At 38.4% G+C, this 24,775-nt stretch overlaps 1 protein-coding gene across 6 annotated transcripts in view; it reads left to right on the top strand.

The window, feature by feature from the left end:
• The first annotated feature begins 2,311 nt into the window (after positions 1-2,311).
• The window catches only part of RALYL (RALY RNA binding protein like), a 722,346-nt gene continuing 699,882 nt past the window's right edge, over positions 2,312-24,775 (top strand). The window contains exons 1-2 of one of the 6 annotated variants that reach the window (XM_055125632.1): positions 2,312-2,453; positions 3,272-3,370. Coding sequence is in view for 2 of the 6 variants with exons in the window: in XM_055125631.1 (XP_054981606.1) it covers positions 4,191-4,209 (19 nt within the window). In the remaining 4 variants the exon portion in view is untranslated. Of the gene's footprint in view, positions 2,454-2,593; positions 3,371-3,553; positions 3,749-4,014; positions 4,210-24,775 lie in introns of those variants that run through there. The other 5 variants (XM_055125634.1, XM_055125635.1, XM_055125633.1 and 2 more) reach the window with 5 other exon arrangements.

Genomic DNA, 24,775 nt, shown 5'->3' with positions numbered 1-24,775 from the left:
AGCAGAACTGCATTTAACATAAAGGGGAGTAATTTTATTGAATAATAAAAGTCTGACAATCACTGTGATTGGCTGACAGCCATTACTGCAGTGTAATTCTAAACAGTTTGTTTTTCAAAGTTCTTGAATAACTCTTTAAAACTGGCCATTGTCCAGGCTAGCTGAAGGGTTCAAAACTCATTTTTAAAGTGAAGTTTCTCACATAAGAGTACTGCAGTCATGTAAGTGATGGAACAATATGAACTGAAAGAACATTTTTTTTTTAAATGATTAGACTAAGATGCGAGGAGGAACACTGGAAGGAAAATTTTGCACACTAAGTTTGAAATAGCAGACAAATTAACTCACTACTCAGAAAATAAAAAGATATTTGAAAGTGGGCTTTTTTACTAATAAAAAAAAGATAAAAAGAGAAAACTTTGAAAACAAGCAGTTTAATAAAAAGAAAAAGCCCAACGTCTTTAAATATCTTTTTCTTTTATACTGAAAAAAACAACATCTGATCTGCAATTTCCAGAATAAAATCCTAATTTCTGAATAAAACTCAACAAGGCTTTCAAAGTTACCAAATCCAATTTGATGCATCCCGCTTTCCTAGCCAATGACAGGTTTTTGTAATCAGTAATAGTCACTCCAAAGTATGTCGAGTAAGTGGGTGTAGAGTTGGCAATGGACCAAAATAAATATTTAATGATATTTTAATGGTTATTTAAATATCGCCTATTTAAATTGTAGTTAATGCCTTTTTGGTCAATGACTGCTAGACAAAATGTTTGAGAAGCATATTTGCTGATGAATCTCTCTGTAAGGGATTCATCTTCAGAAATGTCCAGGTTAGATCATCTTGTATGGAGTCATTTTATCTTAAACATCAATCTTGGAAATGTTGAGATAAAGACCAGGGGCAGCGCTCTGTGAACTGCGAAACTGTTTTAACTGCTCATTCTCCAGCCCAGAGATGAGGATTCATCCCTGTGCAACACCAGCTCCAAAGCAGCAGAGGGAAATGGTCCTGATGCTAATATTGCCCGCACAAATGAAGAAAAATAGATGCGATCCAGCTCGCGGAAAGCTGATTCTTAAGCAGACAGCCGAGAGAAGAATCCCAGCGCATCCGGCGATTGGCTGCTGGAAATCTTTGTTCGGGAGGAAGGATGCTAAGGCAGATGCCAGGGTGGAGAAACGCCGCTCCCATCCTCACCTTCAGAATCCGCCGCGGCTCGGCCACCTGGGCTCCCGCGGGCTGCACCGCCGCCTCCCTCCCCGCGCACCTCTCCTCCTCCCCACCGCCTAGTGCTCCCTCGCTCCCTCCCTCCCTCCCCGGGAGCACTCACACAATGGACTCACTTGATTCCCCGGCACCTCTCCTTTGACTTCCAGCCCCAGCCCACAACTTGAGTTAAGAGTCGGAGCCGGCCCTGTGCCAGCAGCCGCCAGCCGCGGCGCCTCCAGCCCCGCTGCAAAGCACGCGCGCACACCCAGACAAAACAAACAATGCGGGGGGCCCCCGGTGCGTGCCTTCGCGACACCCGCGCCCCCTCCCTTCCCCCCTGCCACCCGCAAACCCCGGCACCCCCCGGCAGTGCTTCCCGGAGCCGCCAGCCTGTGTTTGATCTCGCCCACTGCAAACACGCCCTCTGTGCCCAGGGCCGACGGTGCGTTCCCGAGGGCAGGAAAGATCGACCGTGGCCGGGCCAGTGGCGACGCCCCCAGAATCGCGTCCAGCCGGGTCCCTCCCCCTCCCACCAAAAAAAAAAAAAACAAAAACGGGTTGGGGTGGCTGGGGGTAAGGGGGTGACACGCAGGACTGAGGGTGGGGGGAGAGGATGGAGAAGGGAGCAAGGCAGCTTCGGAGGGAGCAGCAGTGGGAGAGCACAGACAAGGGGAGTTGTTGGGGAGGCGTGAGTAGTCGAAGTTGGGCAGAGAAACGGGGTGTCTTCCCGGGCTGCCAGTCAAAGCTCCGTGCATGCAGCGGCGAGTGGCAGGAGGCAACAACTTTGGGGTGAGCCGCAAGTTGCCGGCCTTCCCTCCGGCATTCCAACCGCGCCCCCCGAGCTCACTGCACCCCCCAAACACGCGCTCGTTGCGCTGCAGCCCGGGCTGGGGGGGGGAGCAGTAAGGGAGGGGGGCTGGGGGGTGCCCAGCCCTGGCGGCGGCGGCAGCTGCGCCTCGGCTCCCCCTGGCCCTGCCCGTGTTGCGTGTGCGTGTGCGTGTGCCCAGCCCGGCGTGAGGGGCACCTACTCGGCCCGGTTCACAGCGGCCGCCGCCTCGCCAGAGTGGGGTCCGCGGGGCGCCCCCCGGGCCGCCAGCAAGTCAGCCCGGCTCCGAGTCACGTGTGCCTGCCCGAGGCCGAGACAGCGAGGAAAAAAAAAACGCGCTTCATTCCTTCTTCCACCGCCATACTGTATTTTATACTCAATCTCATTTTTATTCCAACATTTTACTCCCGCTCGGTGAGTACCTTCTCAGTGGCATTCTTGTCCTCTTCTTGTTTTTTTTTCTTCTTCTTCTTTTTTCTTTTTGTCCTTTTTTTTTGTTTTTTTGTTTTTGTTTTTTTGGTTGTTTTTTTTTTCTTCTTCTTCTTTTTTTTTTTTTTCCACTTCTTTGATTATTGTTTCTATCTGGGAAAGCTGGAGGAGCATGGTTTTGAGCCTTTTCCTGAATGCAAGTTTTTCTAGCATGCGAGGGTTCCGTAGACAGGCGCTGTGGCGGGGAGTAGCGGCGATCCTGTCCGCTGGGAGCGACTCTCAAGTCCAGCAAAATATGCAACTGGTTTTATGAAAAAAGCGATGTGAAGTATGGTGCCTATTTTTTTCCCCCTCTGTAAACATTAAAAGCATGTTTCTAACTCTTTTTTTGTTTTTGCATACTCTTTTTCTGATAAGATTTTTATCTAGGTGGGATTTTACGGCAGTGTTTACAAGTTTGTGGTTTTGCAATCCTGATACAAACCACTGAGCAAAGACGTTAATTTTCTATTTTTTTGGTGCCCTTTTTGGAAGCCGGTGAGAACAAATTCGATTTTTTTTCCTTTCTGTTTTTGATACCCATTGATAACATGAAACTTTTCTTGCAGCTGGTTACTGGGTTTATTTTTAAGCAAAAATACTTTTTTCCCTCCTTTAAATTAACTATGACTTTTGCACATTTGACTTTTTTAAGAAAAGAAAAACCGAGATAATTTTATGATAGATATCCTGATATCTATATCTATATTATCCCTTCTTCCTCCCCTTCTCCTCCCCGTAAATCAATTTTCAAATGATGGCAGTGGAAGGTTTTTCTGGAGAAAAAAAAAAAAATGAAGTGCGGTTTGGTTTCCTTGTCAACGGAGGATGAAGTGAACAGCTGAGCAGCTCGCAGAGAGCAGGTACTTGGTCCCCTTGGAGGCGTTTCCCGGGTTTGCCATGGCAATACTTGGCCTGCCAAAGAAATGTGTGTGTGTGTGTGTGTGTGTGTGTGTGCGCGCGCGCGCGCGCGTGTGCCAGTGTGTGTGTGTGTGTGTGTGTGTGTGTGCGTGCGTGTGTGTGTGTGTGTGTGCGCGCGCGGCTCCTGGCAGTGTCCGAGCCCGCGGTGGGCAGCCGCGCCGAGAGCCAGGGCCAGCCAAAGTCGTTTCTGTGCGTCGGGAACGGTTTTGAATGTGCGCACGGGGCCGACCCTAGCTCAGCTGCGCCCAGGCCCTGGGGGCCGCGGGCGGCGTGTGCGCGGCGGGCAGCGTCCTCCGGGGACCCGGCAGCCCGCCGGCCCTGTAAGTTCTCCGAGGGCCACTTGCAGAGCAGGAAAGGGCGAGGGTGGAGAATGCGGCGCGGGCTCGAGTGCCCGCGAGCAGGGTGGAGGAGCGGCGGGGGCCCGCAGCATCTTCCTGGAGGGGCTGGCTGCTGGCCATGTGGTCCAGGAACTGGAAACGTTGGCATGGCCGTGGGGATGGCCCGGGGCCCCCCGCAGACTCAACTCCTGCTCCCCACCCGGTTCGCAATGAGTCAACAAGCCCGCAGGTCTTTGCCCAGCCCGGGGTGCTGGTGCCGATGGGTTTGGCGGTCTTGGCGGTGCTGCGTTTGGAGCTTTGGGCTTCCCTGTGGTGGTTGCCTCGGTGCTAAGTGCTTGCTGGCTGCTTCCAGGAGAGGGGGAAGTCGTTACTTTCCACGCTGGTCGGTGGGGTTTGCTGTGCAGGAAGAGGCTAGTTTGTATTAATGAGACGACACCTCGAAGGTACCGAACAGGCTTTTTGATTTTTAAAGGGGCAGGGAGTTCCCTCTTGCCAACTCCCTGGCGGTGCTTCCAAAGATCTCCCGAGGAGATCAGGGCACAGGACAGGGCAGGGGGTGGTGATGAATCCATGTCGGTGTGTTGTTAGCACTACAGTGCTGGTATGTTGTCAGTGTTAAGTGTATTCGGTGGAGTTTCTGGTGGTTTGTGGTTGCTGGTGCCTCTTTCCAATCTAATAGATCACTACTTTTTGGAGATGGTAATAGTTGCTAATGCAAGTCCTTGCTGTACTTAACACAGTGACAGTATTTACTGGAAAACTTGGGTGCCCCCCCAAATTGTGTGCTAGATTTGGAACCTTAATGTTTTTGGTCAAACAGCCCTACAATTGCTTTAGTTTGGAATTGTTCTCTTTAAATGAAAACTGCTTTAAAATTATTCTGTGTGTTTAAGTTTGATTCTTTTAAAAATGAGAAAATTCAATACGTTTTTCCCTTTCAGTTTCTGTTTTCTTCTATGTTATTTATAGACACAAAAATGAATTCAACACGCGAAAGGGTTCATAAGAGACGGATTAATAATGTCTCCCATTGCTTTTTCAAGCATATTTCTCTAAGTCTGTAAGCTCAGTTTGTAAAATGAAAACTTTTATGCCTATGTTTCTGTACCAGGCCTTCTTGGTGGGAGAAGAACTAGAATTAAAAGTGATCAGTTTTATGGAGATTAAAATTTATTGTAATATCCTGAAAATCACGTGTATATTTATTCACAATTCTCTTATAAGGGACTTTGGAAATTGCAGAGTCAGTTAATTTTGTGCTCAGGGTTGCTATTCTCTGTTCTGAAAGCCCTGTTGCATTTTTTCGAAGTCTAGTTTATGTTGGAACTCCTGACTTGATATATTGGAGGACATAAGAGTTGTAGGATTTGGCACAAATAGCATGTTACTAGGTCTTAAATTTTGATACCTGTTTTTTCTGTGTTCATGATTTAAACTTGCTAGCAAGAACATTAAAAAGTCACTTACCACAATCTACCTTTTCATCATGTAAAGGTATAAGGAGGGGTCATTTATTTAAACATGCAAAATAATGCTTGTGTATATTCATTTGCAGGTTGTATGCACTGTAAATCACTTAGTTCTTTCGAGAGAGAGAAAGAGAGAGAGACTGAATAAATCAGAAATAAACTCGAAAAACCGAACTAGCATTTTTTTTTTTTTTGATGAGGACCAGTTGCTGCATAAGATGGAGATACTTTGTGTTTTCAGACTGGGCCAAAATAGAAACTGTATAAAATGGTGTTTCCAAAAGGTTGAATCCATCGTGATGGAGACCTTCATGGGAATGTGATGTGGGGACAGATAGCTAGTGGTGCTTTGAATTCTGCATACATACCAGAATAAACTGCTTATTTTAGCTTAACAGTCACAATCAATATATGCTTTCTTTCTATATGTGTCTCTGTCTACTCCTTTCAGCTTGTTCAGCTTTCTACCTTCATGAATTATACTGAGAAATCTACAACTCTTTAAGTTCGATGAGTATTTTTGGTTTCAGGTCTTAGAATGTGTAGTATCTTAGAGTTAGCACCGCCTACTGGTTTGCCATGGAAAAATAATACTGTTTTTAAATTCAGCTAGCAACGCAATCTAAGTTTAGGAGAAATGCAATTATGTAAATTATTTTCAACAGCTTTCCAGAGGAAATTTTTTTTTTCTCAGGGAGCAAGGGTTTGGGAGGTGAAGATAGAGGTAGACGGGGGAAAGACTTGAATTAAGAGGACTATTAGACCTAAGGTATATTAGGTCTGTTGAGTTAGAGTATTTTGTTATCTGAATGACGACAAAGAGATTGTCACAAACTTAAAATAGTATCTTCGATTTTCCTTGAACTCTTATGTGGGATGCAGAAATTAGGCATTTAGAAAAATTGTGGACTACTGAATCGTTTTTACAGTTTCTGTCCCAGTCTTTTGGACCAGTTTCCAAAAAGAAATTCCTAGTTGCAGATATAGGGTACTGATCTGACCAAGATTTTTAAACAAACACATTTTAATTCCTGACAATAAACTTTTAGTTATTCTTATGTCCTTACAGGATTATAAGTTATCAAATAGTACACTGATTCCTTTCTTAATATGTGGCAAACAACACCCTGTCATAGGGCTATACTAAGGGATGTATGTTTAAAATATTATTTATGAAGACACTTAAAAATATAACTAAAGAAGATATATTTGCCTTTCAAGCAAGATAGTTGCTACATTATATTAAATTGTTATGAAAGCAAATGATTAACAGATATTTATCTGAACAAACTATGCCTTTAGAATATAAAATGCAACAATAAAAATCACATATTTTTTGGACCAAAATTTATATTTTCCATGTTAAGGTATAACACTATATGAATACAGTGTCATAAATAAATGTTCATTTTATTTTAGGGAGTTAAGTATGTGGAAAATTGTCTGTGGTGTTACCTCTTCAAAGCATCCCACTTGAGTAAGAATTTAGTTATGTTTTGTTTACTATTTTCTGATACAGTGAGCATCCAATTATTTAGTGCCTCAAATCAAATAAATCTCTAGATTTGAAATAGAATAGGTTAGTAGAAGTGGGCATTAAGAATTGCTTGCATAATAAAAGGGCAGGTGAAGAAATTATTTAAATTACAGATTAATGCATTTATTCTTTGACTTTTGAAAACTTAGTATAGTGGCCACTCATTTAGAATTGGAATAATTGTTTCATTTCTATCTCACTGCCATTAAAAATACATATTTGGGGGTTGGAGAAATATAATACAAGGGATCAGGTGCTTGCCACGCAGGTGGCTGACCCGGGTTCAATCCCCAGTGCCCCATCTTATCCCCAAACTTGTGAGGATGGATCCCTGAGTGCAGACCCAGAAGTAAAACTTAAGCCCCAATGTTTGTGTCACCCCTCACAAAAAAAAATGAAAATAAGTTTTTATTTTATTTAAAAGAATAAAATGATGATAAATTTTAATTTGTATATCTTTATGGAGCCCAGGAGAGTAAATAAAAATGAATTAAAAATTCTTCAATGATCTGAAATTGCTAATAATTTGCTATTGCTTCATAATTATTACTTGATACTTCTAGAGACTTGTACAAAAGCCTTTAAAATTTCATTTTCATGTGGTGTAAATTTTTTATTACTCAATGAATTTCTTTTTATCAGTAAGTGACAGTAGTAACATCAGCTTTCATGTGAGTGATAGTGACAGTTGTGTTATACTATGTTTTTGAGAAATTCTTTTAAAATTTAAGAAATTAATGATTAGTATGTATCCCCCAAGCTAGATACTTACCTAACAAGTATTATATAAGTATAATATTTGTCATTCTTTTATTACTATTACCTTTTGACCTGAAAACTACATATAGCTTACCAAACTATTGCCAGATTTAATGTCTGCTCTTTCTTATAACTTTCAATATTTAATAAAATGTGTTTTTTTCTTTACTCTATTAAGCTGGTTTTTAAATAGCAAATTTTGTTGAGAAAAATTAATTTTCTGTTTTGGTAATTCTTCAAAAATGTCCACTTTATGTTTTATTTACATTTTCTTTCAATTTTGGGAAGTCTGAGATCAGAAAAAAAGTTGAAGTGTTTATTTTTTGTCTCGACATTTCTGGCCACAGAGAGGGCAGTAGTAGAACTTCAGTTCATGTTCAATATAAATATCTTCTGGATGTGCTTGTAGCTCAGGCCAAGGCGACAAGATTTATTTCTTTGACCATGTATAAATCTAAATAGAGGGAAGAATTATAGTGGAGAGCATGGGATCACTGTCTTAATTTTTTTGAAAGATGCAGAGGATTGTGTTATTAACCATCTTCATCATCATCATCATCATCATCATCCTATTGATCATTGTTTTTCTCGAGCTGTCTCAGTAACGTCTCCATTTGTCCTAGCCCTGAGATTTTAGAAGCCTTTCTTTACTTGTCCTTCCCAAGGATGCCGCTTTGGAGGCTCTTTCAGGGTCAGGGGAATGAGACCCATCATTGTTACTGGTTTTGGCATATCAATGCGACATGGGGAGTTTGCCAGGCTCTGCTATGTGGGCAAGAAACTCTCTGGAGCTTGCCAGGTTCTCCGAGAGGGAGGACTAGGCTATAAGATGTCGCATGGTTGACATTTGTTTCGTATGATGCTTTTTAATTGGACATGTCAGACATTTCGTCATGATTAAATTCTATATTATTATTTTTTAAGGGTGCCATAGATATGATACCATGTTCTAATTACAACAGGAATACATGATTTTTTTTGTTCCATTATCAATGATACAAACTTTATCATTGGGTCAAAGTGGTATGCATCAGAATTTTTCATTAGTGAGGCACCTGAGACCAAATTTAATCCTCATCAAATATTCAAACAATACAATTATATTTACATAAAGTATAGGCTTTTGATCTATTATTATATTATTATTATTATTTTGGAATTAAAATAATTCAAACATGTATATAGGAAGAAACTTCTGTCATGTTTTGGCATGTTCAATGCCTTCTTCCTTTCTGACATGTGATCCTCCGGGCCTATTCTTGTAGCTGTCACATCCCATCTCTGGAATAAGTCAATTTTCCTTTTATTGGAAAACTAAAGCAAGCTCTGAGTGCTAAATGTATATATTATATTTGTTGCCATTTCTTATGGATCTTGAACCTTTTCAGAGATAGTTCAAAAATATGCATAAGTATATGTATGACTATTACATATATATGCATATTTATATTTATAAAGGAACACAATAAAGTCATATTGATAACTTCTGGATTTAAATCAATGCAGCTGTATTTATTCAAGTTTTCTTTTTAATTTACTTGCAATCTTCTCCAATAATAAAACACAATTATTTTTAATAACTGGACCTTACTATCACCAGGCTCACCCCAGAGCCCTTACTGCTGTTCCTCAGGCTATATACCATCAGTTCCCTGCACATGCTCCAGCAGCCTTGTGAGGCCACTCCACCTTACAAAAACCTTCAGTCAACCCCACCTGACTTTGACACCCCACATGAGGGTGTCAGCTTCATGCTAATTAATAATCACCTTCAGGGGCTGGAGCAATATCACAGCGGGTAGGGCATTTGCCTTGCACTCAGCCGACCCAGGTTCGATTCCCAGCGTCCCATGTGGTCCTCTGGGCACCGCCAGGGGTGATTCCTGAGTGCAGAACCAGGAGTAACCCCTGTGCATTGCCAGGTGTGATACAAAAAGGGAAAAAAATCACCTTCATATTAATTAATTTACACTAATTAATGCTTCATACTAATTAATAAAAATCAATATAATAATAACAATAATCACCTTCATACTAATTAATAAAACATAAAGGTGGTTTAAGTATAAATACTTCATTAAATTACATTTATACCATAGATTAATATCCTTTTCCCTTTAAATCACATAGTGGAGTATTTTATCTAAGCTTTGGCAATGGAAATTAATTGCACTCATACATAATCCATGTGTTTTGGGAAACTATTTGTACACATTTTGATAACCATATGCTAAGTTGTAGCAGGAAGAACATTTTTGAATTAGTTTGGAAATTGTGAACAGGCTGAAATAGGGTAAGGTTAGGTTTTCACTAAATTGAGATGAGACGAAAAGAAATGGAGGAGAAGAATTTATTGATGTGCCAAGTGAATGTACTTTTATTTGTTCATCTTGATGGTTTATAGTCTTGGCAATTTCTCCTGGTGAGATTTAAAATGTGGGATGGGGTGTGTTTTACACAAAGGTCAGACAGGACCAAAGAAAGAGCCAGACCAGTGCAAAAAGTGGCAGCTAAATAGGTAGGGGAATTTGCATAGACAAGGGGAGCAAAGCCACTGGATTTCCATATCCATTTACCAGGTTCCCGAGTAAAGCTAGAGTTCTTAACAGTGCTCAGCCACACATACAACTCAGATGGCCTCAACAGCACACCACAAGGCCATGCTCTTATGGCTTCTAAATTAGGAGAGACTGTTGTCTGGGAGGGACATGCCGACGGTAGGGTAAAGGGACCTTGTCGGGGTCCAATCTGTGGATGAACTACCAGGACGTAGACTTTCACCATTTTACTTTGAGGAGATGGTAGTCTTCTCCTCCTCCTCCTCTCATCATCATTGTGAACACCATCATCATCATCATCATCATCTTTTTTTGAAATCTGATATTTGAAGAGGAAACTTGTTCAAATTTCCACAAGTAGTAAAAGAACAAATGGCAAGGATATCTAATTGATATCATGTCTAAGAATGTCACATTTGTGAAGAGAAAATTTTATTTCTTTTTACCTGATATTGGTAGCACTGTAGCACTGTCATCCCACTGTTCATCGATTTGCTCGAGACCAGTAATGTCTTCATTGTGAGACTTGTTGTTACTTTTATTGGCATATCGAATACTCCACAGGTAGCTTGCCAGACTCTGCTGTGTGGGCGAGATACTCTCGGTAGCTTGCTGGGCTCTCTGAGAGGGACGGAGGAGCGATAGCACAGCAGGTACGGCTTTTGCCTTGTATGCAGCTGACCTAGGTTCGATTCGTCCATCTGTCTCGAAGAGCCCGGCAAGCTACCAAGAGTATCCCCCCCCCCCCGCACGGCAGAGCCTAGCAAACTACCTGTGGCGTATTCAATATGTCAAAAATCATTACAAGAAGTCTCACAGTGGAGTTGTTACTGGTGCCCACTCGAGCAAATCAATGAACAACAGGATGACAGTGCTACAGTGCTACCTGATATTAAATACCACTTTGGCTTTGTGTGTGTGTGTGTGTGTGTGTGTGTGTGTGTATGTGCATACACGCTCTCATGTGTGTGTCCTTGGTACAGTTTCAAATGACTAGTTTGGTAAGTTTCACTATTGTGGTCAGAAATAACAGAAGATTGCAGCATTTTACACAGATGTTCTTCCTGGTCCTGAAAGGGACTCAAATAATCACACCATTATACATCTTTTGAGAGCTATAGGGTTTTCTGAAGAGAACTCAATACACGTAATTTGTGAGGGACCTCAGATGCTCTGTGACTGGGAAAAATATGGCTCTATGTCTGCTGTAGCTTTGCAGAGGAAAAGCTCACAATAAATATTTACTAAGGACACACTGTCATCTCTTCTCTTAAAATCTTTGTAGTACAATGTGGAAAATTAGTCTTTTTTGCACACATAAACAAATGTAACAGCCAATTCTTTCATAACACAACAAGTCTATAAATATAAGTGTCTGTTCTGTCTAACAACATCATCTCCACCTTAGAATTTCACTATTGCACATATCTGGATGAGCCATTTTTTCCAACTCATCTGTTTGTTAATATAAAACACACATAATGGCAAAATGCTATTTTAGGATGCTGGTTTAATTGCATTTTCAGATTATTAACAAATAACATTTTTAGAACTTGAAAAATTAAATACTTTTTGATTAAAGGAGAAGCAAAACACAGTGGAGGAGAGGGAATCAACATGAATAAAATGATTCCAAAGAAGATGATCAATCAGAAAATCACTTGATACTTCTTGAAGTCCAATGTTTAGTATTTTTAAAATTTTTTAAAAATTTTCATTAGAATTTTCTGTCAACTTTATTTCGTTCAGGATCTCCTAACAGATATTTTTATAATCATAGTAGGATATTTGCTGTGTGTGTGTGTGTGTGTGTGTGTGTGTGTGTGTATGTGTGTTTGTGTGTGGTGAAGGACTGGGGCGGGGGCAGGGAGGCACACCTGTGGTGCTCAGAAGTTACACCTGGCCCTGTGGTCAGGGTCATTCCTGGTGGCTCTTAGGACACCATATGTGGTGCCAGCTTTTGAACCAGTATTTCTGGGGCCAAGCCACATGCCAAGTGTATGCCTTAACCTTTGTACTATCTATCCAGGTCAGAAAGATTTTTTTTTTAGCTACACTAAAAATAAATAAAAGTATAGTAACAGACAATCATGCCAAACTCTCATGAGATTCAGTTACAGAATTTTAAAAAATTAATTTTATTTGTTTTTTGGGGTCACACCCAGCATTGCACAGGGTTACTCCTGGCTCATGCACTCAGGAATTACTCCTGGCAGTATTTGGGGAAACCATATGGGATACTGGGAATCAAACCTGGGTTGGCCTCATGCAAGGCAAACCCCCTACCCAGTGTGCTCTCGCTCCAGCCCTAAGCTACAGAAGTTTTTAAAAGATATTTTTCCTCCAGTTGTTGGGCTGCCATACCTAGCTGTGCTCAGGGTTTGGACCTAGCTCTGCAATCAGGGATCACTCCTGACATGGCTCAGGGACCATAAAAGGGTGCCAGGGATTGAACCCAAATCAGCCATATGCAAGGCAGATGACCTCCCACTGTGCCATTGCTGGTGGAGTCAGTAATACAGTTACTTTTGTGTTTTAGACACTAGATATCTAGAAAACCAATTATCTAAAATTAAAATAAGATTAAAGACCTAGAGGAGAAACTGATTTGTTTTGGGGTTAGGAAAATGGCTTTGATCTAGACATATCACATGAAGTTCTGTTAGCTTATGGACAAAGTGAAAGATGTGCAATTAAAAATCAGGTCCAGAATTAGAAAGCACTGTAGCACTGTTGCCCCATTGTTCATGGATTTGCATGAGTGGGCACCAGTAACGTCTCCATTTTGAGACTTGTTGTTACAGTTTTTAACATATTGAATATGCCAGGCTCTGCCACATGGGTGGGATACTCTTGGTAGCTACTCTTGATAGCTTGCCGGGCGCTCTGAGAGGGACGGAGCAATCAAACTTCGGTTGGCCACGTGCAAGGCAAATGCCCTAACTGCTGTGCTATCGTTCCAGTCCCAGAATTAGAAAACACAATGAAAAATGGGGGAAAATACATTATAAAAGCATCTACATGAAACATTTTAGTTGGGTGCAACTCAATGCAAATATTTTAAGACATCTACACTTTTTCTGAGTAGATTAGAAAATAGCGCCCACTTCTCTAATTCTTAAGGGTAGTTTTTTACAAAATACTGTGAGTCAATATATGTAGGATATGCTAGAATGACAACATTGCTGTTCATGACTTTGAATTAACTTCATGGTTTAGGCAAGTGTCATCAGCAGGGGCTGGAACCATTACTTCATTGTATCTACTTCTTAATCCCATTAGCAGTCACCTTCTTAGATAATTCAGTGGTCAAACTCAGTGTCACTAACAGACAACACACCACCACGAACTCTTGACTAATGCTATATGTAATCTCCAGCCCTGAGTGAAATTGTGTCAGAATGCTTGAGATGAACCTAATAAAGCATATTAGCCTTAACGTCTAGTTTCTAGGTAAATATCGGAAAAGAGAAACATACTGAACAAAGCCATGAGGATGTAGTCAGATAGCTTCTTAAGGCTTAATATTATACATTAAAGATGACAATCATGTGGTCTCTTTTCTCCACCATTGTCATCAAGGGTGACTTTTATGCTTTACAAAAAAAGGTTAAAGACAACCAAATATTATACTTGAAAGTTTATGTAGTTATTTTTAAATCTGGTGACAAGGGTAAATTTCTATGGCATTAAGAAAATGAATTGTCACTAATCTACTGCAGTTACATCAAAAAGTTACTGCCACTTTACTGAGAATGGGTTTAAATTGAATATAAACAGAGTGAAATGCATGAGGCTAGATAATATTAGAAGATGAATTCTGAATTATTTAGGCGTAAATAGCTTGCAATCTAATTTCATAAAAGGGATTGTTAAACTTGTGCTTGTATGTTACAAATCATAATGTGTTACTGATGTCTGAGTTCAAATGGTGGTTTTTGCATGTTTCTTTGTACTAGTTTAAATTATCTAAGTTTGAATTGTTTTGGTACAAATATTAAAAGTCAATTAGATAGTATTAAGGAAAAGCCTGTCTATTACAGTTCTATAAAAACAAAGCTCAATTACTTATGTTTTCATGTGATGTGAGGTATTGAAAATATGAAGACAAGAAGTAAAAATATTAATATAGCAGCAGAGATGAACTACTTGTGTTTTATAGTCACTTAAGATATTGAAAACATGGAGACACTAAAAATGTTACACAGTTGGAATAAAATATTATAGGAATTATTTAATTAAGGGAAGAATGCATTTAAAATCAGGAATTAAGAAAATCTAAATCTATGTTTAATATTTCAAGATATAATACCTTCTGCAAAAGAAATAAAGCTGTAAGAGTGGGAGCTAGGTAATTTTGAAATAAAACTCTGAACGTTCTTAAATCTTGGTAAGGTTAGAAAAATGCAGGAACAAGCTGCTCACATTTTATAAGAGGAAAAAAAGCTGCATCAGTTAATCATCCAAAGAAATTCATTGTTTATTATCCCTGTGCCAGATCAGAAGACTTGGTAAATAAGCCTAGTGATAACTTAGTAAATAAGCGTCCTATCTGTATGGACACCTGATAGTGACTTTTTTTTTACTAAGATTAATCCAAGGTCACATAACTTGAGATGAGAGGGTATGAAGACTGAAGTTTGGAAATGTAATAAGGCAAGAAACAGGTTCAAAGATTCTGTAAGAATGGACAAATCTGGCCAAGTTAACAGTCTATCATTGTTAATCAACAAATTCTGAATAAGTCAAGAAACCAGAGTAATAATAGTAATAATTTAAATAATAATAATAATAATAATAATCACTATCACTGTCATCCCGTTGCTCATCGATTTGCTCGAGTGGGCACCAGTACCGTCTCCATTGTGAGACTTGTTACTGTTTTTGGCATATTGAATACTCCATGTGTAGCTTGCCAGGCTCTGCTGTGGGGGCAAGATACTCTCCGTAGCTTGCTGGTGAGGGACGGAGGAATTGAACCCTACCCTCTGTGCTCTATGCTGTCACTCCAGCCTAATGATAATAATAATAATAATAATAATAATAATAATAATAATAATAATACTTATCTGATTGAGAGGAGAAAGGTATGTATAATGTCAAACAAAGAACAAAGAAGTAGGCTTTCTAGAGTTAGTGTGTTTTGCAAAAGACTGACCATAAATCTGGGATCAGAAAGGGGGCAAGGGCATTTCCAGGAGACAAATAAACTAAGAGCTGGTAAGATTGAGAGCCTGAAGGTCTGGGTGAAAACTAATAGTAGGTTCACCATTTTTAATAGAATGAGAGAGACACAAGGATGGATGATTTTCTTTTGAGCGAAGTACTGTATTTCCAGATTTTGAAAGTGTTTTTTTTGGGGGGGCGGGGTGGAGAACGTGGCTAAACAAGCGTTGAATTGTGAAAATGGGCTGAGCATTAAAGATGCAATTTCAAAAAAGAAGTTTAAAAAAAACAAATAATTGGGAAAAGTGATATGCTGACTAGAGGTATACATTTCTGGAGTTTTAATAATCAGTTGATATCAGAAAGGAGTTTGAAGCCCTTTGGGTCACAAGAGGCTTTGCTCAGGACTTACTCCTGGCTCTATGCCGGTGGATGGTGTGGGGAGGGCGTGGGAACCACATGTGCTGGGATCGAACTTGGGTGTGCCACATGCAAGGCACATGCCTGAAATCCTGTACTCGGGGTCCAGAAAGGATTTTTATCTTTAATTTGTGATTTTCAGTACTTTCTTCGAGAACATTTTGAAAACAGTATAGATAATTCGTGTGTGAATTAACTGCTTTTGTTTGATTCGAATTCTCAAACTAATAAAAGGATAAATTCTTTAGATGGTGCAAACCAAATTAGAACCCTCTAGAGCAGTCACTGAGCGCGTGGTGGATGCAGTGCAGGGTTAGACTGGGTTGCACCCTTGGCACCACATGGCATATTGAGCAGCGCTGGGGGTAACCTGGGGTGGGAAGGGGTGGGGGAGGGGCTGCTGAGCATTACTTAGTATGGTCCTGGAGGAACCTGAGCTTCCCCGGAATGGTTCCGGTGGTCCTTGGAACTGCATGCCCGAGTAGCATTGCATCTTCCAGCCCTTGCATTGTCTATTTCAAACTTGTTTACTAGAAATTCCATAGCTGTTACTGGACGGTAGTGGCGGTTACACTTGCATTGCTGCAGTGGCCGTGACATCATTTTATGTATAGATCATACCTTTTGGATCACTAGCTTTTACATACTTAGGCATGTTGTGCCTTATTTTTCTAATACTCTATATGGATATTTTTTTAATCCTAGATGAAGTGTTTAGGAGAATATTGAGAATCCAGACAGGTAACTTGTTAAATGTCTCAGTCAGTGCTTTTAAGTAGCTGTAAAATCCTGACCTGAGACATTTTAACTTTGCACCTTAAATGCATTCCTCCATATATTGCTTAAAAGATAGAGTAAGAGGGGGCTGGAGCGATAGCACAGCGGGTAGGGCGTTTGCCCTGCACGCGGCCGACCCGGGTTCGATCCCCAGCATCCCATATGGTCCCCTGAGCACTTCCAGGAGTAACTCCTGAGTGCAAAGCCAAGAGTAACCCCTGTGCATCGCCGGGTGAGACCCAAAAAGCAAAAAAAAAAAAAAAAGATAGAGTAAGAGATATGCTTAGATTTGAATATCAGTAGACTATCAACATTTATCTAATAGAACAAGTATATATTAGCAACAGTTCTCTATGTAGGTGAGATTTCAAAACACAATATAATTTTATTTAGAACAAAGCATTGTGGGCTTTTATTATGATTCTCATAGTCTTTGGAAGGGTTTTTGCTTTGGCACAGTTTTGAGCTTTTGCAGTTATTTGTAACTTTAGCCAATATTTGTTAGGAATCTACTATTTCTTCATTACTCTATTTTAGATTTTAAGAAACTTAGCAATTAATGAAGACATTTTATCTGGCTTCATGAACTGAGAGCTCTCTTTCAGTGAGAAAAAAGTACATGTTCACAAGTGATAATGTATGTATTTGTCAAAATTGTAAAACGTGGATTATTTATGGTCATTTAAAGTGTATTATGATACTTGAGGAATGTAGATTCTCTTTTCTTCACTAACTTGGTAAGTTCCTACTTTGAAAAATTTGACAGTATTCTTGTTTATTGTGTTACCAAGTCAGCAGTTTATAAAAGTTAAAAGGAGAAATGCATAGCAGGACAGTGCAAGAGCCAAGAAGGAGGATAAGGAACAACTGGAAAGAAAATAAGGAAATGAAAAATAATAATTTTTAGAGAGAAATAAGGTTAACAGGTTACCAAGGTTATAAGTAATATGTCTGACTTGATATTTATACATAATTTCCAGTATATAGCATTCAGTTGTTTAGAAATACAAATTTTAGCTTGCAATGTTTAGAGATCACTCAAAATTCCAAGTAGCAGTAGAGTCTCTGAAATGGTGCAAAATAAAAAATGAGTTTAGAAATATCTGATAATTTAAAATGTTTTCACAGGTAGAGTATAACTTCTCTAGATTAGTGAAAGAATAGTAGAATAATGAACGTATTCCATCATCTTTGTAACCCTGCTGTTTTTGAATGATTAGATCTCCTGTCTCTATTCTCAGAACACAAAAGTAGGGTGGTGAGGAAAAATGGGGGAGAAGGAAAGCAACAGAAGCATCAAGATCTTGTTTGGATCAGCATGGTTCACTGTTGTAGCCAAATGCAAGACCAACATTAAGTCCTTTATGATCCCTTATGTGGTTCTAATTGGACTGGAGCGACTGCACAGTGGGTGGGGTGTTTGCCTCGCACACCGCAGACCGGGTTCGATTCCTCCATCCTTCTTGGAGAGACCGGCAAGCTACCAAGAGTATCCCACCCACACGGTGAACTTGGCAAACTACTAGTGGTGTATTCGATATGCCAAAAACAGTAACAACAAATCTCACAATGGAGACATTACTGATGCCCGCTCGAGCAAATCAATGAACAATGGCTCGACAGTGCTACAGTGCTACATGTGGTTCTAAATCTTCTAGGAAGCACATTTAAAATAAAAATATATTTGTAACTTTTTTGGGTTTTGTTTGGGGGTCACACCCAGCAGTACTCAGGGATTACTCCTGGCTCCGCAGTCAGGGACCACTCCTGGCAGGGCTTAGGGTCTGTAAGGAATGCACGGGATAGAATCTGATTCAGCTGCACGCAAGGCAACCATCCTACCCATACTATTTCTCTGGCCCCAAATGTACCAATTTTTACAATATGTTTTTGTAACTTATTTTATTTAAATTATTAAAAATGTGATTAATATCAAAGTTTTAAAATAATGGGCATTATTTGAATCAAGTCTTGGAAATTGCGTTTGTGTTTTATGTGTAGTGTGCAGGGTTGAGTTCTGAATGGCTGTTTGTGCTGGTAACAACGTAGATGATGCTAGAAATCCAAAGGCTCACGAGCCAAGGACTTTGTCATGTTTTTAAATTCTTTTTGACATCTTGTTCTTTACCATAGATTAGCCCAGATATATTTCTAAAACGCTTTCTGATTGTCTCAATTTTAGCTTTCACTTTTTATTAAGAGTCTAAACTGAAATCTATTGAAGTTCATTTTGCTAAAATGAGAACCGCAAATGTGGTCAGCTGGCTAAGAAATATTAATATTTATCCAATAAATGTTTCTTAAAAGTTTGCTTTTCCATCATTCTGTGTGTCATGAGATATTATATCCTGTAACAGAATAAAGGTAGCTACAAGGGCAGATGTTGATAAATTCTGTAAGAAGTAGAGATAAAGTGCAGGGTTAAAATGATGCTCTATATTAAAGCAGAGGATAAATTTCCCCTTGTAATTTCACTAGCACAAGGTGATTCATACTAAATTAAATAAACCAGATTTTTCTGAATATATATAGAGTAACATTAATTAAAAGAAGCATTTGAAGTTTATAGAGTATTAGAGTTTATATTACCACTAGACTAAAAGGACACAGTCCCTTCTGTTAAATTATGCGACTCTCCAAGAATGTACTGGAAAAGTGTAAGTTTTGAATTTTGATTCATTTCTCTTTATGTGTTTGTTGTTTGAGGAAAGCAAGTATATATCAGAATACCCAGAGATATTCTTGGGGTCATTCTCACTGGAGCTGTGTCATTGAGGGAATGTTGTGAGTTTGTGCAAATGTATTGAGTGGGTGGGGAGAAAATGAATTGCTTGTACACTCCTTTAAAAAGGGTATTAAGCTTCTGGAGAGATGTAACAGCAGGTCAACACAAGGCTGACCTGGTTCCATCCTTGGCAACCCATGCCGTTGCTCCTAGTAATGCAAGATGTGATCCTTGAATGCAGAACCAGGAGTAAGCCCTGAGCACCAGTGGATGTGGACCCAAAACAAAACAAACACAAAGTTCTATTGGCTAGTTAGTTGCTACATAAAGTCAAATTAGAGTGGTAGTTCTTGTTTATTTTTTATAAATATATTTGATGTATAGCATTTGATACATATAGTATAGATTATACTTAAATGAATTTTTCTATGAAGATACACTACCTGTTATTTATGACCGTGAAGGGAGTTGGAAAATTCAAATTATGATAATTTAAGATTTTTTAATGGCATTTACTCATATACAATATATTTTATTTGAATGATGCACTTTAAATACATTGACATTATTAGGGTTTTTTTGTGGTCATTCCTAGTAATATTAGACTTGGGGACCAAGACCCCCCAGAGCAGTTCTTGGCACTGTCAAAAGTCAGGTCACATCTGTTGTTTGGTATATACTCAGTTGCTTAATCTATTTGTCTGCCTGTCTTGTAATATAATTTTCAAGATTATGCAATATTTACTGTAGCAATATACTCTGCCATTCCCATTTGTGATATTCCCATAGTTTCTGTTGTTTTTATTGTTGTTATAATGGTAGCAATTTCACACTCACTTTTTTTGTGTTTCCTTTACTATAGTTTTATAATACTATGTACACTTTTAATTTACATTAACTTTACATTTTGGGTGGTTATATTATGGTGCTAATATAATATAATATAGCACTTTATCTGCTCAAGCAAAATTCTTTGGTTAAACAATTATAGAAATTTGTTCAGTAATTGTAGAAAAAACTCAGCCTTAAAGATTATTTATCTAGGGGCTGGAATGATAGCACAGTGGGTAGGGCGTTTGCCTTGCACACGGCCGACCCGGGTTCGATTCCCAGCATGCCATATGGTCCCCCTGAGCACCGCCAGGGGTAATTCCTAAGTGCAGTGCCAGAAGTGACCCCTGTGCATCACTGGGTGTGATCCAAAAAGAAAAAAAAGATTATTTATCTAAAATAAAATTTTGACTAAGTATTTTGTAAAATAGAAAAAAATGGAAGAATGTTTTGTGTAACAATTATGATGATTTTAGAACCCCACAACTAGGAAATATGATATGGAGTTGTACTAGGTAGAATAATTTTCTTGCATTGGTGGTGGCATTATGAACATTCAAATTTAAAAATGCATATAAATTCTCAGTGTTATTTCTCAATATGTTTATCCCATATTTCTGCATCTCTTATTAGCAAAAAGTATTTTATAAAAACTATATATGTGGATATATATACAATTCTTGTACACATTACTTGAAATATATAAACACATTATTACATGTGTAACAGTACAAGTAGGAGTAGAAGAATCAGTGCCAGTAGGGCAGATATAATAAATATTTCCAACCAAAACCAGAAAAGTTTGTTACAAAAAACCTAAGAAATGGAATTGATTCTTATCTCATCTTATTGTTCAGGTCAGTTTAACTTATTTTTCTTGTGGGCCTCCCAAGGAAAGAAAACCCCTGCATTTTCTTGGGGTTGATGTGATGCCAAAGTCAGTTGCATATAAAGTATGCACCTTAGCCCTTGTTGCAGATATGTGACTTTAATTTTTTTTTATAATTTTTTTCTGTTGTATTAATTACAAAAGAAATTTGGGAACTAAATAAAATGGTAATTATTGCAGAAAATTATTCTAAACTAATACATGTCTTCTGAATTTCAGTAAATTTTATTAACCCCTAGTGGCTATTTACTATAATTTTCTGTAATCACATGGATTCTGGTTTTAGTGAAACGTGGTGATACTCAAATATTGTTTGTGACCTTTTAATTGCCAGTCTCTTAAAACAGAGACTCTCTAGAAGTTTCACAGAATAATTTTATGTCCTTATTATGTTTTTTTCTAATTATTGCAGTAAATTTTTTAGAGAAATTATATATACATACATATACATATGTATGTATATATACATACATATACATATGTATGTATATATATATATATATATATATATATATATATATATAGCTTTTTGGGTCACACCCGGCAATGCACAGGGGTTACTCCTGGCTCTGCACTCAGGAATTACCCCTGGAAGTGCTCAGGGGACCATATGGGATGCTGGGGATGGAACCCAGATCTGCCGCGTGCAAGGCAAATGCCCTAACTGCTGTGTTATCGCTCCAGCCCTGAGAAATTATATATTTAATGCATTGGTTTGTGACTGATTACAAACAGAAAAGTGGATAATTCACTACAAATTGTCTGCCAAGCACTGGATTAAACATAGCATATTGCACTTATACAGTTTGTTTCTTTTAAAAATATGCGCTTCTTAAAAATGAATACTGTAATTAAGTAGTGCGGTAACTTGCCCATTAGTTCATTCACTCACAAGCAGTTATCAATTCTTCATTCATAAACATTAATCAGTTCACACAGTTTTATTAATAGATACATATAAATAAAACATCATTCCATACATTATGGGCTCACAATTTCTAAGAAAACCATGAACAATGACAATAGTTCCCTCAATGCATTTAGATTCAATAAACATTTATATAATTGAATAGTATTCCCAAAATATATGTGGAATATTTATTTGTATATGCTTTCAGTGTATAAATATATGTGTATATAAAATACTTGTATTTTATTGTCTTTTAAAACTATATCAGTATATATGAATTGCATAAAATATCAAAGTAGTTATTTCAGGCAAATTTTAATGATTATTCATTTTACAAGTCTGAAATTTAAAAATATACCACTATAAAATTTTTCATCCAAAAGATCTAGTCAGATATCAGAATCAGTATTGACCTCAATAAAATTGAGCTCAGTAAAACAAAAACAAAAGAAAGAAAACAGTGAAATAATAAAGAGAAGAGAAGCATAACATTTTATAAATTTTTTGATTAAAATATATACAATAGTATATTGGTTAATTAAAATATGTAAACTGTTATTTTCTTAAAATGAAAATTCATAAGGGGGAATATAGTCCTTTCTCTTTTTAAATCATTATACACCTTTTAACTTGGTTTGCTTTGAGTATATATAAACTTGTATTTTGACAATGCATGTCATGATTGCCTTCAAATTCTTCTGGTATAATTAACATTTCCCTGATCATATCAGTTTCACTTAAATCAAGTCACTTTTGTTTTATTTTTATATATTGTTTCCCCAAAAAATTATTGTATTACACTATGGTTTCCCAGAATACCAACATGATATGTTACATTTTTTTGTAATATCTGATGAATTCTTAAATCCATCTCTTTTTATCTGCATTCTTTTTCAACTACATATCTTCACTCTATTTTTATCTTACTACTAAACCCTCCTTTGGTTTCAACTACTGTCTCCATTTCATTTTAAAGCGGTGTGAATATTTCTATAACAATGTCTCAGAAATAATTTACTTTATAGATATATATTTAGTAAGCAGAGTGATTATTCAGTCTTATTAGAATTATAAAAATAATACATAACACTAATATGAATCATTATTATGGACTAGATACAAAAATACACACTAGTTTCTTTGATCTATTATGGTTTTATTTTTGGTGGGAGATTTGGCCCACAACTTGGCAGTGTTCAGGGTTTACTCCCAGTTCTGTGTTCAGGGGTTACTCCTGGCAGTACTTGGGAGACCATATGAGATGCCAGAGTTTGAACAGGGATAACTCACATTCAAGCAAAGTATCTTATCTCCTGTACAATCACTCAGGCCTAGGTTGGTTGCTTTTGTGCGTGTTTTATAGATAAGGAAAGGAAATATCAGAAATTTTATTACTTGCCCAATGTGACAAGGATGGTCAGCTGCAGAGTGGAAAACACCAACCAGGTCAATGCTACTGAGAGAGTCTAGTCTTGACCTTTATTCTCATACCATATGCTGTGGTAACTAGAATGTTATTACTTACATGTATGATCATTTATCTTAGTCTGTTTGGGATGCTATGATGGAAAACAAAGACTGGGTAGGTGATAATATATTGATAATAAAGTGTCCACACTCCAGAGCTTGGGGCATCTAAGAAGAACCAGGCGTCTCGAGGAGCAAATTCAGCATCAAATGAAAATCTTTTATCTGGTGCATACACAGATATTTTTTTGTACTGTATCCTCATATGGCAGGCAGGATGACAGAAGTTTCTGGGGTTCCTTTTATAAGGAACTATTGAATATTGTGCCTTCATTACTGAATAATCTCCTTAAGACTCCATATTCTAATACTATCATATCAGGTGTTAGATAATCAGCACATAATATTTGGGTGGACGTGAACATAGAATCCATAAAAACATTTTACTTTTGTTGATTATTTTTTCTAACAGATTACGTACTGACACTTAATATTATCTTCAAACCCTTTGGCTTCCAATAATGTTCTCCATATACAAGTAATGAACATTTCCTTTTTGGGTTTAAGTTAGCTAAGGCGAGACAATTTTATAGTCAGAAAGATGCTTCTCTTCCATAACTGCTGTCTCTAGACTAACTGGGTATATTTCAAAGAAGACTGTAGGATCAGTAAAGACACAAGACTTGAAAACAACTGCATGAACCATTTTCTTTTCAGGATTAAATATTGATATATTTGAATTGGAGAGAGTTCCAAAATTATTATAACCCATAAGTGTTGTAAAATCCCATTCCAACAGCCACACAAGGTATTTAAAGGAGAAACTACTGCTATTATTTTATTTTAAGTTCTATCTTTTCATTGTTCTTTGACTACTAAACGAAGCTGGTCATTTGAAGAAATGTTTCTTGAAGTGCTAGAAACAGCAGAACTTTTCTAAGACAGTAAAATTAGCAATAAAAAGAACAAAAAGAAATGTATGATACCGGGGCTGGAGAGATAGCACAGCGGGTAGGGCGTTTGCCTTGCACGCGGCCGACCCGGGTTCAAATCCCAGCATCCCATATGGTCCCCTGAGCACCGCCAGGGGTAATTCCTGAGTGCAGAGCCAGGAGTAACCCCTGTGCATCGCCAGGTGTGACCCAAAAAGAAAAAAAAAAAAAGAAATGTATGATACCAATAAATCTCTGTCATCACATTTCTCATCGATTTGCTCAAGCGGGCACCACTAATGCCTCCATTGTGAGACTTGTTGTTACTGTTTTTGTCATATCAAATACGCCATCAGGAGCTTGCCAGGCTCTGCTGTGTGGGCAGGATACTCTTAGTAGCTTGCCGGGCTCTCCAAGAGGGACAGAGGAATCAACCTGGGTCGGTCGCATGCAAAGCAAACATCCTACCCACTCTGCTATCGCTTCAGCCCTATCTCTCCTGCCTTAAAATATGCATTTAAGGGGCTGGAGAGATAACACAGTGGGTAAGGCATTTGCCTTGCACGCAG

Source organism: Sorex araneus, chromosome 2, assembly GCF_027595985.1.
Source record: "Sorex araneus isolate mSorAra2 chromosome 2, mSorAra2.pri, whole genome shotgun sequence".
NCBI classification, from domain to species: Eukaryota; Metazoa; Chordata; class Mammalia; order Eulipotyphla; family Soricidae; genus Sorex; species Sorex araneus.
Note: the sequence above shows the minus strand (reverse complement) of the source record. Positions and strands in the feature narration are given on the sequence as shown.